This window comes from Chelonia mydas, chromosome 17 (assembly GCF_015237465.2).
Source record: "Chelonia mydas isolate rCheMyd1 chromosome 17, rCheMyd1.pri.v2, whole genome shotgun sequence".
NCBI classification, from domain to species: Eukaryota; Metazoa; Chordata; order Testudines; family Cheloniidae; genus Chelonia; species Chelonia mydas.
In genome coordinates, this window is record NC_051257.2 from 7,707,063 (window position 1) to 7,724,088 (window position 17,026).

Here is a 17,026-nt window from a genome sequence, read left to right on the forward strand (position 1 = left end):
TTCCTGATGCTGCACGAAAGGGAGTCCCAGCAGAGACGACCCCTCTCTACTCAGCCATCTAAAGTTGGATGACAAGCACCCCAGGCACCAAAAGTGACAAGGCCGATGTGCACTAAGGGGTTTGAAAATATTCCTATTCACAATGATTAAGAGTCCGGCTGGAAACTCGTAATTGCAGAAGCCGTCTTAAATCGGTAACTTATAACGTCTATATTAGGGCCCATGTGACCTAATAAAGAACATCTTTATCCAAGTATTACAGTTATTTATTGAACTTGAAAACAGCTCAAAACAACTTCTGTTTTCCATTATACTTCATATAAATTTCATCAGGCTAGCACATGAAGATGCTACATCTTGTTTTATAGTGTGTCCCTGGACAAGTTGCCCTGGAATAATAAAAGACAATTTACAGCCAACAGCACACATATTCCAAACATACATACAAAAGATGAGTTTTGGCAGCACTTACGGTAACAATCCCAGAAGAATACATTCATATTTATTTTTTCAAAACGCCACTGCTTTTGAAAGAAGTCAGCTCCATTTGTATTTTATATACGTGTATAGGAGACTGAGTCCAAAGCAGCTCAAAGTGTGTCCGATGAAAAGAAACTAAAAGTCAAGCCAAAGACTGTCTGGCTTTGCAAAATAATTGATTTTGTCTGGGATGTTGTCTAAACTTACAGCCATTAGATGATTATAATACTTTGCACCTGCAAAGCAGGATCATCAAAGAACCTTACGAACATCAGATTAAACCTGAGAGGTAGGTTTTATACACAGTTGCTTGATGGAAAAACTGAGGCATGGAAAGGTTACAGGATTTCCTCAAGGTCAAACAGCAGATCAGTGGTTGAGCCAGCAGGAATCCTGGATCTTGTTTCTCTGATCTAACTACTAGAAAATATTCTCGCTCAGAGCTGGGAATGGAATTTATGAGTACTGGTTCCTATTCCACTGCTCTTATCACTGGATAATACTCCATCCTTTTGGAACAGCTTTATTCAGAAAGGAAACAGACAAAGAAAACACACAATGCCACTGATTATTTTAATGACAACAACAACAACAACGAAAGACTTGACTTCTGAGCCTAAATGGAAGAGCCGTTCTGCACGATTTGCCATCTGATGGCTTTTCCTTCTTGGCAGCATGAAAGTGCAGGGACCTACTATACTGAAAGAGCTACAAAGGCTGGAACTGTTTTCAAGACCGGGATCTAAATCTCAAGCAAACACGGTATGTTTTAGAATCTTGAGCAGGTGCCACTTGCCAGGAAGATAAGGGAAAGTGATTGTCTCAGAAAGGAAGGTGAGCACCAGATGCAAGTCCCCAAGGCCGCTTGTCTCTGCAATGTAGAGCTAGACTGAGATCAGCCTTGGCAGGTGCTAGTTTGGAAAAAGCTGCAGGTTATTCTATGCTGGGATCACTGCTGAGTTACTCTCTTTTCAGAGGGGGTAATAAAATTTAATAGAAACTTCGATTTCTCACTTGCGGAAAAAAAAAAAAGTAAGTATCCCAGCAATCTGCAGTTTCTTCCAGTTTACTTCAGTTTTAGCTGGACTTTTTTTTTGCAAGTCAAATGTGATCGTGAAGCAATACAGTCCACCAACTACTCTAAATTATGTCAGAGCCACAACAATGGGACCCCTCTGTAGTACCATGTACAGTTGAAAGGTTTGTCCCAAGGAATCACCTGTGTCCCACCCAGGTATACTCTTTCCGCCCAGCATTATAGAAGGCAAAAGTTATCAAGCACCCTGGGACAGGAAGGAATCATCACTACATGTTCAATTCACATAGCAGAGACGTGTACTGCTGAGATGTTAAATTTGTTATCCACGTACATCCACTCACCAGTTTTGTCAGAATGTGTCAGCAGAAACACAAAGCATCAGTAAAAGCTAGATTTCTACAAAGGTCTAAAAAGCCTGCGGGTACTTACCTAGCTCTGCCAACCACAACTGTTTGTGCCCAGGGCTGCATGATCTCTAGGAATGATCCACTGTCAAAGAAACCACTTAACCACTGGCCTTTTTGAGCTACAAAAAAGAAAGTGGGGGAGAACATAAACAGCAGTTAAAATAGTAGCAAGACTCCAATTTAACAACTTGGGGGCTCAGCTGCTTTTTTTGTCTATTTTTTTTTAAAAAAACAAACAGATGACAATATAAGGGAGCATTAGACTGCTGAGCATTTGTCTGCCTTCAGCCATCATGTCCTATTTCATTTGCTAGTCTGCATAAAGAGAGTCATTTATCAGCAAAGGCATCATTTATTGTTAAACGATGGGGTTTGGATAGCAGAGGGACTTTGCATGCTTTTAAATAAATAACTCTGTTTTTTTCAAGACACTGCATACATTTGTCAGAAGGCTGCCAAGTCATTAAAGATGTTGTTTTTCAAAATACCTATTTCTATTTTCAAAACCTAGCTTACAATTTTCTCTCGATTCTGCCAAAAATGCTGTAGACAGACACACATTTAAGAATAAATGAGCTAATGATATTTGAACACTAGACATTGCATTTGTGTGCATCATACGTTGGAAAAATAATAGGACTGAATCACTATGTATAGCCCATAAAGTGAATCCTTGCTCTACTAAAGATATACTACACAACGTGCATGTTCGTTCCAGATGCTACAGAGAACCTTAATAGTTAGCATACTAGATCAGACTTTCCATCCAAGTCCATTTCCCTGCAAATGGTGATGGCCAATTCCTGATGCTTCAAAGACACAAACCCTTTTCTAACAGTGCTCCTAGATGATTGTGCAATGCTGAAGAGAAAAAAAATCCTTCCTGACCCTGAAGAAAATCAAGCTCGTGCCCTGAAGCATGATTACCTTGACTGTGCTACCCATACACAACTGGTTATAAAATTATCCAGTGCTTTGTAAGAGCAATCCATTATCTGACTTCATGTCCTCCTATATCAGTGATTGCAACAGACTGACCAGATCCCTGTGTGATGCAGCATTCTTGTTGACTGGTATTGTATATGCATTCAAAGCAGTTGATAATAGTGTAGCAGAGAGCAGGACCTTTAAAAACCGCTGGAGTCATAGGAGATTAAAGTGTATTTTTATGTATTTAATTTACAGACAGTTCTTTGGTTTTCACCAATGTAACAGCTGCACCTCCCTTACTCTTAGGGAATAAAGCCTCGCTATTACACACCTGTGTGGCAGAGTGCAATACCATTACCTCCATTCTACAGATGGGAAGACTGAGGCACTGAAGGTTAAGTAGCCCAGCTCTCCTGATTCCAAGTCCTGTGCCTTCACCAAAAGACTACCTTTCCTTCCTACCTCTTCTACATTTCTAGGGATATTCATCAAGCCAAACACTGCCAGGAACAATAAAGAGAGGCTGCATCATTTTATGACATTAATGCTTGTACTCGTCTGTGCAAAAATAAGGGTAATCAAATGTCATGTTTCAGGGTGCAAGAGGACTGCCTGCAGGTGGCAGTAATGCATCATTATTAGAGAATGGACCCTAGATGCAAAGTTTGTACTGAGATCTACTTTCCGAACACAGATTTCTAAAACTAAGTATGCTCCGACACTGGATCAGGGCCAACTGTAATATTCAGCTCTGCATTCAGCTCAGGATTCTGAAATGACCCAGGGTTGTTAAATCCAGGATTTCAGTTCGGGCCCCATCTCTAATGAGTAGGAAAGGGAGCTATGGAGGGATTTGACTTTTCTCTGGTACTGGCCACTGTCTGAGCCAACATCAACAAAAGACAGGAAATGCTGAGAGGTCTGTTTTCCGCAGTCCTCCAGACCGTAGAAGCCACAAGCACCAAATCATGGTACTCAGAATACTCTACTCACCCAGGCAATACAAATTACTCTGCAGGCAGCTGCTTTTCACTGAGCCCGCAACAAAGCTTGCGCAAAAACGCAGCCTCCCAGCTTTACCCCTGGGCACACAGCTTCTGAGCAATGCTTTAATTTGAACAAGCACCTCTGCCTCCACAAACCCAAGTCTAAAACCAATTAAAAGTGGAGATCCAAGCGAGCTAACCTCTGCTGACTTAAACAGGATGGAGAGTGTTTTATCAAGACCAAACTTGTAATTACTGTGTTCTACATTCCTTGCCTCTGTGGCCCCACTGTAAAATGTGACCATCCATTTCAAAATTATCTCTTTATCATGAGCCCAAAGCTGATCGTTTAGATTCTGGCCTCGTGTCCGGTGTCAGTTTGAAGAATATCACAGCACTATCTCCTCTAATAAATGGCTTTAACTTTTCACCTAGGAGATATCTGCTTTAACTTATCACGGAGAATCATCTGCTTTCCTTAACGCTTCTACTAAATTAAAATCTGAAGTCACTCGATTTGGAAGCTGGTGTTAGCTGCACTCAGACAGCTGGATGAATTACTGGAGAGACGATGAAAAAATATTATCCAAAACCGGAAAACTTAGTTTATCACAAATCTCATTTTATCCCTCAAACCTCATTAATAACAGCGGGGATAATGGTCACCTAGTTGGTAGCTTGTCCGCACATCTCTTGCACGCCTCCAAAAGGGAGCAGCAGGGGGTTCAATCTTTTGCGATGGTTCCAATCCAATTATTGTGTAAGGTCTGCCAAGCTAGTTAGAGATGGATTCCTTTATGATAAAAAGAAAAGGAGTACTTGGGGCACCTTAGAGACTAACCAATTTATTTGAGCATAAGCTTTCGTGAGCTACAGCTCACTTAATTTTATGCATCCGATGAAGTGAGCTGTAGCTCACGAAAGCTTATGCTCAAATAAATTGGTTAGTCTCTAAGGTGCCACAAGTACTCCTTTTCTTTTTGCGAATACAGACTAACACGGCTGCTACTCTGAAACCTGTCTTTATGATAAAGGCTTTTATTTGGGAGGTTTTAAATTCCAAAAAAGGGACAATTCCCTAACTATAAAAAGCAACTCTGAATTATAGACATGCTCTCTTAAGTACTCAGAACTTACATACTATCATGTGTAAATTTTGTTTTTTTATCTCAAACTGTTTATTTCATAATCTCTGAAAAGTACATGATACATTTGGCTTCAGCACTGATTCCCTGCTCCAATCCGTTCTCTCTCCTTTCAAATAGGAACATTCACATGGCTTCTTGGTTAGTTACTGAAGCAGAGGAAAATATTTCCAGTCCAGGAGCAAACCTGGATAGTGTCAGGGTCATTTTCAAATCTCAAATGCAGAATGTGTATTGCGATATATTCAGGGTGTGGTAGCAGGCTTTCCAGGAGGCCTCATGATGCATTTGAGATTGAGGCTGGGTCTTTCATCTCAAAAGGCACTTTCCTGTTAATCTTCAAGGAAATAAAATCAACCAGGACATCAGGGCAATGTCTGCGAGAAAATGTCATCTAGAACATCTACCTTCTGATTTCCATTTCAAACCCTAACTGCTCTCAAATGTATTCAGTGCAGAATTTGAAATAAAAAATTCTACTTTGGGAGAAAAGTGAAGAATTGTGCACCATCATTAGGGAACTTCAAAACTCAAGCAGAACAACTACAAAATCAAACCCACCTTCAGAAGCGCCCTTTGTCTTAATTGATATGATTTTGTAGAAGCAGACTGAGGGTAAAATTTTCAAAAACACCTACAGGACTTCGACACCCAAGTCCCATTTTAGAAGTGACTCAGGCATTTAGGAACCTAGATCTCATTGTAAGTCAGTGAGACTTAGGGCTTGTCTACACTTTAAATGCTACAGCGACAGAGCTGCACTGCAGAAGTGCTTCAGTGTAGACACTCCGAGGCCAGAGACAGAATCCACCTCCACAAGAGCTGATAGCTAGGTCAATGGAAGAATTCTTCCATTGACCTAGTACTGTCTGCACCGTGGATTAGGTCAGTTTAACTACATCACTCAGGGGTGTGGATTTTTCCTGGGCTGACCTAACTTTTTAGTGTAGACCAGGCCTGAAGTCCCATTCTCAGAAATTACTAAGGCCTAGTCTACACCTAAAATTTAGGTCAACCTTGCGGGCTGTGAAAAATTTCACGAGTGACATAGTTATGTCAACATTCCCCCCCCCCCGCCCCCCATCCCCAACCCCCACACCTCTCCCCAGTATATGCAGCTAGATGGATGGAAGAATTTGCTTTGATCTGGTCCTCTTTGAAATAGGACTAACCAAAGCAAGTTAACGAACTGTTAATGGGTGTCAGCAGGGTGCATGTGGACAGTTGACAGAGTCACACCCCAGCTTGCTAAGAAGTAAATGTTTGTGCAGGCAAGCTGTAAATCATGTAGGTGCTTTTGACAATTTTATGCTTAGTTTGGTTTCAATAGGCCACTTATTAAAATAGTTTTATTTAGTAATGCTGGGGTTTGCCAAAATTCAACCTCCTGTTTTTTACATCATCTTCTCACCTGGGTTTCTTCTATCTACATCTGACACACAAAAAGCCTGAATCTACAAACCTTTATGCAACTAGTCCTTACTCACACAAATACTCCCACTGAAGTCTATGGAGTTACTTGCGTGAGTAAGAATTATCCGAGTGAGTAACAGTTTCCAATACATAAAAGATTCATCACAGACATGGTCATCCTTGCAGTGGCTTCAGCGCACTTAAATCCGAGTCAGTTGCTAATACAGTATCCCCACTTTTCTAATTATAACCACACCACTCTGAAGCTAGTAGGCAGCGGCCATTCAATACCGGATCATTAGCATACTATCAGTAACAATATTCAGTACTGATAAATGCCAAAGTTACATGATTGAAGTACATATTTTGGAGCTCAGGCTGTCATTTGAATGCCAGTAGAGATCTTGAAACCAGCTGAACTCTCACACAGCCTGTGTGACAGATGTACATACTTGGACTAGGACGTCCAGCCAACATCCAGCGGGGATCATAGGGAGTCTTGGTGGGAACAAACTCAATGACTCTGTCTATAGGATCCTTGATGCTGAGGGTAGGCACCGGGCTGGATACACTCTAAAAACAAACAGCAAAACAAACAAATGGGATAAATTGTCCTACGGTATTCATGGCCCTGCGCCAAACATTAGAAATGCAAACAAACTGGCTGATGTCAGTGGGCGCCCCCTTTCCAGACAATCCCAATGACTGCAGCATCCCGATGACTTTGCAAAGGTCTGAAGAAGATGGTACATTCACTTTGACACTTGCGTGAGACTTCGTTTGGCTTATTTTGCACTTGGTTTGCTCTTGAGCTTCAGGTGCTGCCAGCATCTACCGGGCTCGTGATTTAATTTTATCAAGGTGACCAAAGCCACCTGACTCATCCCACCCACTGTTTCCAGAGACAGGTGATCTGTGCGTTCACCTGGCTGCAGAACAACTCACACCTACAGTAACTTTGCTGGGGAGGGGAAATTTTTAGCATCATTTCTATAAAAGACAATCAATTGTACATGTAAAAACCCTGCTGCACAGATGACTATGGACAGTTTGCCAGAGGGGTGATGTGCACAGGGAATTGGCCGTTCTCCAGTGGCCTCTGCAGTGCCCCAAAGAACTGAGTTAAGTGAATGCCATTAGCCAGTATAGGCTACGCACCTTGCATTGCTGCACCAACAAGACTTACCTTGGGCATGTAGGACAGCCACTGCAGAATGGTGTAGATGCCTTCAAAATCATCACTCACAGTGCTGTGCGTCACACCATTGTTGTGCATGATCTGGACCCCACCCAGCTGGTTGTTTGAGGTGTACACCTCCCGTCCGAGCACCTTTCAGAAGGGGAACAGAAAGGGCAACAAAGCCTGTATTCAGCCTGTCCCATGCCCGCGTGTGCATTCCAGTCCTACCACTCCAGCAGTCACTGCTGGGGAAGCTCTTTGAACAGCAGCAGTAATAAATACCTGGACCATCTCTAGACCCCTGAGTGCTATATAAACATTCACTCTCCCGTCACCTTTTATTTCTCCTGCCTCAGTTTCCCCCATCTGTTACATGACTTGCCTTCAGTCACACAGCCAGAGAGTGGCAGAGCTGGGACTAGAAACCAGGTCTCCAGAGTTCAGTTCACTAGACCCAAGCTTCCCTTGTGTAAAACACAGAAGTGGAACTGACACATTTAGGCCTTTAAGGGGGAAAAACCACAGCCCTGCACACAACCCAGTACAGAACGTGAGCACAGACAAAGACCCGGTTCCTCCTTGGAGGGGGCAGGAAGAATAAGACTGTGACTGCTGGACTTTCAATTCTCTTACGAGACTCCATCTCTAATCTCAGACCAGGCACTGCAGCTCTTTTCTCATTCTCCTGCTGTCTCTTTCCATTTGCCCTCTCACTGACTGATACACTGATCTCTCGGTCACTCGGCTTTCTGCTCCACTGAGTCCATATTACTAATAACACCTCTGCCACAGCCAGTTTACCTCATGAAGGCAGGAGCACATCATTACAAAATAAACTCATAACTTTGACATTCTAGCAAATACATGCCGTTTGTTATTTTTATGGCTTGAGTCTTTCTAACAGGCAGAGGGCATTACCTACCTGTTTCATTTAGATCTAAAACAAATTCAAACCAATCCCTCCACCCCGGGCCTCAAACAGCTAGTTTTGGGGGGAAATGTGGCTGTGGGAAAAACCCAGAGACAGAAGCAAACTTAAGTCATTAGGGCAGCATTGTCACTGAGGAAGTGAGATTCAGATCTGGTTTCATCTTCATGAATGCAAATGACTTGAAGTTCTAAACTTCCCATAGGGAATGTAACCTATCTCGTTCAGAAAGATTTCAGGGAAATTAGTAGGAGGCTTAATTATTTTAAAGTCCCCTTTACAATAAAAAGTTGTTGAAATGATTCTGTTATCCTGTGGTTTGTTGTGTGTACGTGCATGACTAGAATCAGAGTTAAGTATTGGCGGTCAATTTCAGAGGGGCAGATACCCTCAGCAACACTGCAGCTCCTGTTAACTTCCATGGGAGCTGCCAGCACTCGGCACCTCTCAGGATTTGGCCAAGAGCTGGGATTTCAATCCATCTAGATAGCATGCATAACTACCAAAGTTTTTGTAGATCATAAAACTAAGCTAAAGTACTCAGATCTTATTCTTCATGGCAACGATTGACCATAGCTGGGGTCTGGAAACCTCTAAGATCTGCGCCCATTCGCCCGGTGCAAGCTCACTTGCCTCTGGAGTATGGAGTCACAGACATCAGAATTCTTTACAAACAGTAATTAATCCTCGTTAAACCCATGTGAGAAGGATATTATCCAAATTTTACACACAGGGAAACCAAGACAGAAGGGTTAAGAAACTTGCCCAACAGCTTGGCAGTCAATGTAAGAAATGGGATTTGAACTCTGGAGTTCCTGGCTCCCACTTCCCTTTATCTTCCCCATACACACACAAGAAAAATCTTGTGCCATGACCGGCATTTTATCCCCACAAATTGAGAAGCCAGGAGTGAAGATACAGGTTCAGGGACAGGAAAAGACTGGCCTCCAGATGTGAGACACAAGTCCAGCTAACACCTTCCACGGAGAAAAATAAAAATAAAAAGAATTTAAACTCCCTATCTTCAAATGAATGCAAACGTACGTACATGCAAAATGGGCCACTGCTTATCTAGAGACACTGTAGACAGCTCAGGTTTACTGCTGCTGACAGGCAATGAAAACAGTCTAATATACTGCCTGCTCTTGCCCTTAAATCCCTTTTTGGAGATCAAGATAAATATGCAGTTCCTTTTCCCGAGTGCTCCAGACATTTGAGTGAAGTGGCAGAGCATTGGGAGGCTCTGTGCCATTGAAATCACTGTGTAATACTGAGTGAGGGCCATATTTACTTATCAGTGTATTTGTCAGCAGAGGCATCATGATTCCCAGATGCCTACGAAGTAATATTGATGAATGGTAGCTCACCTAATTTGTGTGCCATACTACATGTATGTACACACAGGGGCATGCACAAACCTATGGACTGAGTGCCCTGGGAGGGATGAGTAATTTGAGTATATGCAATCTTGAAAAGAAAATTAAATTCTGGTTTAACCACCATTCAAGCACAAAGCAAACTACCCTACCACGTTCCCGGCACTACAGGGTGGGTGGGTGTGTCCCAGCATGCAATCTGGCACTTAGGCATCCAACTGCTGGACTCCATCGTCCCCCACTTCTTTTGTGTGTGTTCTCCTATCTACTTGCAAATGAGCAGAGAATCTGCCAACTCATCTCACATATATGGCTTCAGACTGGATTTCAGCTAAGGTGCCAGAGGTTAAAAGGCACGGAGGGGCTAGCCAGCTTATAGACAATGATCATTTGGCTTGAGAAAAAAATTAATGCAATAGCTCATCCATTTAGCCCTGCTAACTACCTCATCTCTGACCTGAGAGGACTACATTTTTAAAGGCTGACAAGTAATTCAATCTCCAATTAACAATTTTAAATGGGGCAGTGTATATTACTGTATAAATGTTTCTGCAAGAAAATGTGCAAGGGTGAAGCAGAATGAAATGGCTAGAGAAGTACAATAGCAATGCCTGTGCAATTAGGGGTGTTCTTCAATGGGACACACGGGCAGCAAAGACACTAATGCGCTTTAGAAAAGCTGATAGATAATTCAGATAGACAACGCTACACAAGGCCCGTGTGCAAAAGGCCGCTTAGGAACAAGCTGTGTATCCAAAACCGTAACAAACCCATTCAAAAAAGCAAACACCGACAACGGAGGTTCTGTGACAAGCCAAGCAGGTGGCTTTAAAATACCCTAGGAGGGAAGTGGTGGTGACTGGAGCATCTTACTCAAGAGAAAGTCAGGGCAGCACCAGCCAGCATCATCAGCCTTATGGTGAGCAGAAGTTCTATGGATCTGACCATGTTCAAGGAAGAGTTAACTTTGCACAGAGGCTACTTCCTAGGAGGAGAGGTTTCCAAGCACTTAAGGGACCAGTAGAAAACCTAGCTCCCAAGCCCAGCAGCCATTGGACGCAGGGAAAACATGGAGAAATAAGGAGGAGTGGCAAATGATGGTGGCTCTGATTTTTAAAAAGCACATGCATATTATACAGATATAATTGCATACTAGTACTTCTAACATCTCTTTTTATGCTTAATTTGATAGCGCAGATAATCAGAGCAGAATAGTCATTAACAAGGAAGCATTAGACACCGAACTTCTGAAACCAGATTATCTGCTTAAAATTAAAATTTACTGGATCCCGACACTAAAAGAAAGTGAAAGTGCTACAAAAATCAGAAGACTGTGTCCCCCTCCTCAATCCCTCCCCTGCCCCCTTCTCACACACTCTGCAATAAGGGGGAAAAGAAGCTATGGGGAGCGAGTGACTAATGCGGAGATGGCCCATAGCTGCCAGTAACAGAAGCACCTTCCGTTTCTGATGTTTCTAGGCAGGGGCCAGGCTGCACTTGATCCCCTGCTTTCTATCTCAATGTCTTTGCATTTTATATATAATTACAGCTTTCTGATACAGCAGCTCAGATCTGGCATTTCTGAGCAGCAGCAGATAGCTGCTCCCTTGATCTAGGAGGGGTATTAGTAAACAAGTCTGATTTTGTTTACACTAATAGCCATCCCATCAATACCATCACAATGCTTCTCATAGCACATCCATGACAAATAATCTAGAAACTGGACTGAGACCAACTCATTCATACAGGCCTTGAGATGGAAATGACTTCTGGTCACTGCAGATCTGGGCCAAATTCAGAAAGGCAAACTAGACGTAAAAGGCTCCACATCCCAGCGCTATCTCTTTAAGCCACCTAGAGCCCCATATTTTCACTAATTTAAGACAGACCTTTCACACAGCTAAGTAGTAATATATTGAATATGCTCTATACAAAAAAACTGTACTTTAACAGAACATTACGGTTGCACAATTAAGTACTCAAAAGGAAATGCCAAATCTAATGTTGCATGCATTACAATACAGCCTTTAATTACATGAACAAATTCTACTTCTCAGATAATGTAGTATTTTATATTACAACCTTAGATACATATGTAGTATCTATTTCAGTCTTTTCTACTTATTTAATGGACCATTATGACAATGAAATTAGTATCTATATTGACTTTGGGGGAGATTTTCAAAAGCACAAAGGGGAATTGGGAACCTAACTGCCCTTCACTTCTTTGAAAATTCCCCTTCAACGTTAATATAAATGTCATGTTCTCTAAGATCGGTATGTTAATTTTGCCAGCACCCATGCACTCTAAATCTTAACAGCCAGCAGCCTTCCTTAGACACCTTTCCAACAACTGAGCTGTTACTCACTGAGGCAGTTAACTACAAAACTAGTTTTGCTGAAAACTTAGTGGCCTGTGTGTGAGAGCAAAGATGAAAGATCTGAGGAACTGAGGACACAGGGCTAGAATGGAAACGGTTATGGCAACCTTAAATATAGTGCTTGAACCTGCTATTATGTTCACACTATAGTGTGTGTGTGCGCGCGCATATATAAGAATTGAACACTGCATTTTATACAAATAATAATAATGGTAATTTATATCCCACAGCTTATATAGTGTGTGTCAGAAATTAGAATTGGAAAAAGACACACACGATAGCTGGCAGCATTAATAAACACAAGAGAAATGATCAAAATAAGGGTCTCACAAAAATTCACATTTCACTGACTTAAAGCCAAAGTACACCTCTACCCCGATATAACGCGACCCTATGTAACACGAATTTGGATACAACGCGGTAAAGCAGCGCTCCGGGGGGCAGGGCTGCGGGCTCCGGTGGATCAAAGCAAGTTCCATATAACATGGTAAGATTTTTTTAGCTCCCAAGGACAGCATTACATCCGGGTAGAGGTGTACCATTATTTGTGGCTGAGCCTCAGCACATCTTACAGCTTTCATTTTTATCACTCAGCACTTCCGCTCTGCACACGAACTTATTAGGTGATGGGATAAATGGCATGTGGGTACAAGAGAACAGACCTAGATTAGGATGCCAACAGGAAGCACGTCCCTCGAAACGATGAAGAGTTGTGCTTCTAAACACTGTTTCTTGAGTCTTTATCCTATTCACATGGTGGCATGAACACCTCACACCTCCCTCCTCTCTTTCTGCACTTCCTGTTGGAAACCGATTGCAGCTCTTGCATTTCTAATCTATGAATGTGTGCACTGCCTACACTTTTAATTTACGAGCGTTCGGTGGGGGACCTTTCTGACTTGGGAACATATTGGCTCGGTCTAATGTCTGGAGATTATTAAAGTCAGAGCTATGCTCCACTATCAAGTCTACAGATCTTTTATTTAGAAGATATGGTGCTCTAAATGCACAAAGAGCTCCCTGTCACCTTCACATTAAAGCCCCTAGTGCCTGGTAAATGGAATTATATAGCTGTCATCTCCTTTCCCCAAAGTTTTAAGAGTACAATGGGCTCATTTTTTCACACTCCATCCCAGCTTCAGAACGAAGAGACCTACTTTATATTGATTTAAAGTCTCTGAAATAAATAAACCTGTTTCTCCACTGTGATTCACAAGAAATTCATGATACACTATTGCATGATATATTTCAAGCTCTGGCTCCAGCTCTCTTTTTCCTCTGGTGAGTGATGGGGGAGGTGGGAGGTGGAGGGGGGGCTGCAAAGCTGACAGCCTGATGGTTATAGGAGATGGCTGCTGACTGCAAATCCAGGCACCAGCGTTGGTGATGGTGGAGTTGGATTGGGGGGAGGGGGGGCAAGGGCGTGGGAAGAGAGCAAATACACTTGGATGCTCAAGGACAAGTGGGGAGGAGGCAACACACAGACCACATAACTGCAGCAAAGGGAAGTTAAGTACCTTACTGTAACTGAAGTTTTTTGAGATGTGCGATCCCTCTCTGCATTCCACTGAGGGTACGCATGGACTCCATGTGCCTGAGACCAAAAAGTTCTTGCAAGCAGTGTGCGTTGGTCCATGCCTGTGCCCATGCTTTCCTTGTGCTCACACCAAAAGGCATAAGGGATGGGACGGACCGACCACCTCTCCAGTCTCTTCTCTACCATGAATCTTGTCATGATCCGAAGCAACGGGGTAGGAGGGCAGGCAGTGGGATACAGACAGGGAGCACACATCTCTAAGAACTCATTACAATCAGGTAAGTAACTTCCCTTTCTTCTTTGAGTGCTGGTCCCTGTGTGTGTCTCACTGTGGGTGACTGACCAGCAGTACTCAGAGAGGAGGGAGATGGGAGGATGTCAGTGATATAGCTGCCGGTAGAACAGCTGTCCCAAAGGATGTCCCCCTGCTGATGCATCCTTTGGGACAGTAGCATCTCTCCAAGGTGCCCATTTGATATTTGCAGGGTAGTTAGGTGAATGTGAGGATGGAACGCCATGTAGCTGCCCTGCAAATATCAAACAGGGACACCTCTTCAAGTCATGCGGAGGGCTGGTAGACTTCCTCTCCATAAGATCTAGGTGCCTGGCCTCCTTATCTGCAGGGGTTGGCCTTTGGATGATGTCTGGATCTTTCCGTGGCTGCCTGAACCATCCAGGAGTTTGAGGCAGGATGGGTGAGCGAGAACTCCACTCCCTTAGTCATGGCAAAGTATTGCTTTTCTGCCCTCTTGGGGGTAGGGGCACAGGGAACGGCCGTGTGCTGTATAGACCTTGCCAGGTCTGTTACAGCTTAATTTACAGACAGTGCAGCCCAGTTGGATTCCGGAGGCTGTAGTATAGCCAGGAGCTTAGGTCGAGAGTAGTGGACCTCCTCCTAAGGAGATTAGGAACGCTTGCGCCATTCTCCGTAACACCTCTTGAAATGGTCTATGATCACCTGGGGGAGGTGGTGAGGCTGGAGCAACCACCTCATCGGGTGATGAGGATGATATCCCTGGGGGTGCTGGCAGTAGCAGCTCATCTTCCTCAAGCTTGGGGAGAGGTTCTGGTTGACCTCTTGTAGAAGACAGGTGATCTGACTCCCTGTTGGATCACATGGATTCCAAGTATCACGCACAGGGATCCCATGGGCCCCAATAAGGCCAGATGAGGGAACAAAAGTATGTTGCAGCAGTGCCCAAGGCATTTGGTGCCACCAGTCCTGAGGAAGCAGTCCTTGTTTGTGTGCCTGAGCCTGGTTCCAGAAGATTCCTGATCCCTTCAGGGCTCAAGGTGAAGAGAATCTGGTTCTACCACTACGTCCGACCGTCCCAGCAATGAAAAGGTCAGATCCGGCTCCATCAATCCCATTGACGGGAAACTGTGGTTAGTGGATGGGTTAGGAGGTAGACTCTGTTCAGAGAGTCCTCAATTCCCACTGGTGTTAGAGTCTCTCTGGTGAGGACTGATCCCAATAATGAGGAAGATCAGTGAATATCTTCATCCTCCCAAACCCACAGAGTGGTAAGAGTCACCGGCCCCTTCGGAGAATGTCTCTTGTAATTCCATACCACCGGGGTAGAGGTAAATGGCAGTTTGTTACAGGGTCATAGCAGTATCATCAATGAATGAGTCTCTACCCTGGTGGGTTTCGAGGGCACCGGTGATTCCCAGTCCTTCAGGTTCAAGGGTTTCATTTTACTTGATACCGCTAAGTCCCCGAGGCTCGGGCATGAAGACAAACCTTGGACAGGTCAGGGAGGGATTTCTCCTCTTCGAATGTCTAGGAGTAGATCTGGTTTTACGTTTGTGAGAGTATCCCTTACTCTCAGATGAAGGGTCTTTCCCTTCTCTCCTTTTCACTCTGGAATCCAAGGCAGTACTAGGAGGCACGCTCCTGGCTGACATACAGGGGAGGGGGTCTCCTCAGCCTGCATCTGACTAGGGCTTCACTGCACACGATATAAGGTGTTTTTGAAGCCACAGTTCTTGTGCTTGTTGTGTTCGTCTGGGAAAAGACGAGCAGATACTGCACTTCGCGGAGATATGAATTCCTCTCAGGCAGGAGAGGCAGTTCTGGTGGTTGTCGCTGACTAGACAAGACCAGGGGCAGGAGACTGCAGTTTTTGAAACCTGGTATCCTGGGCATAATCTAAGTTCCTTTGGAAATGATCAAAACACTAACGAGCATCAAAAACCTAAGACTAATACATATGAATGTATACATTACAGGAAGAAGAGAAGGGATCAGTGGAGGGTTCCGGTGTGGCAGTAAGAAGGAAGTGGAGAGGCAGTCGTGCCACCCTGCCTATTATACCCTCTGTGCAGAGCACCAGAAGCCCAGGCTCCAGCTGAGCAAGAAAGTCTACGCTGCTATTTTTAACCCATCGTGCGAGCTCAAGTCTGTTGACCTGGGAGCTGAGACTCGCAGCCGCAGGTTGGTTGGGTGGAGGCTTTTTGTTTTGTTTTTTGCGGTGTAGACCTATCCTCAGGCTCTCTCAGGAGCTGTTCCTAGTCTCCTCATTCACGCACAAACCCCGCCGATCAGCGTCTGGTAGTGCTTTCAACCCACACTAGGGGTGTGTCTACACGGTGAGAAAAATACCTGGGGCAGTGAATTTCAGAGCCCAGGTCAGCTGACTTAGGCTGCAGGGCTAGAAATAGCAGTGTAGACGTTCGGGCTTGGGATGGAGCCAGGACTCTGAGACCCCTCTCCCCACGCAGGGGCTCAGAGCCCAGGCTCCAGCCCGAGCCTAAACATCTACACTGCAATTTACAGCCCAAGCCCTGTGAGCCTGAGTCAGCTGTCCCGAGTCAGGTGTTGACATCACTTCCACTTGTGCTGGTAACCCATCTACTTTGCAGGAAGGAGGCAGGCTAGTACCGATAGCCATGTGCCCAGAAGGACAGAGAAGTTCTCTCACAACTCACTGAGCAAGAATCAGAGTGACTGAGCTTACTGCAGTACAAAGAACCATCAGCTATGCCCCCATCTAGCAACACACATGTACAGCACCAGTGAGGAGACAGTGATACAGGTATGGCTTGGCAGTGTGGCTACGCACACCCAGACTCAGCACACCTGGGTAACAATCACACAACTCTGTGGTGAAGATATTCCCTGAAGGCCACCAGCCCCTGTAATGCAGTCATCACTGGGGCGAAATGTGGGAACTGGTTAAAAAAGCACAGCAACACTACACAACATGTTCACTGGAAACTAC

At 44.1% G+C, this 17,026-nt stretch overlaps 1 protein-coding gene across 9 annotated transcripts in view; it reads right to left on the bottom strand.

Moving 5' to 3' along the window:
* Positions 1 to 17,026, bottom strand: part of ACACA (acetyl-CoA carboxylase alpha) — a 206,454-nt gene that overhangs the window by 44,292 nt on the left and 145,136 nt on the right. For all 9 annotated transcript variants that reach the window (XM_043531245.1, XM_043531243.1, XM_043531244.1 and 6 more), the window contains 3 exons: positions 7,587 to 7,730; positions 6,853 to 6,973; positions 1,949 to 2,045 (listed from right to left, as the gene is read on the bottom strand). In XM_043531245.1, the coding sequence (XP_043387180.1) occupies positions 1,949 to 2,045; positions 6,853 to 6,973; positions 7,587 to 7,730 (362 nt within the window). The remainder of the gene's footprint in view (positions 1 to 1,948; positions 2,046 to 6,852; positions 6,974 to 7,586; positions 7,731 to 17,026) is intronic.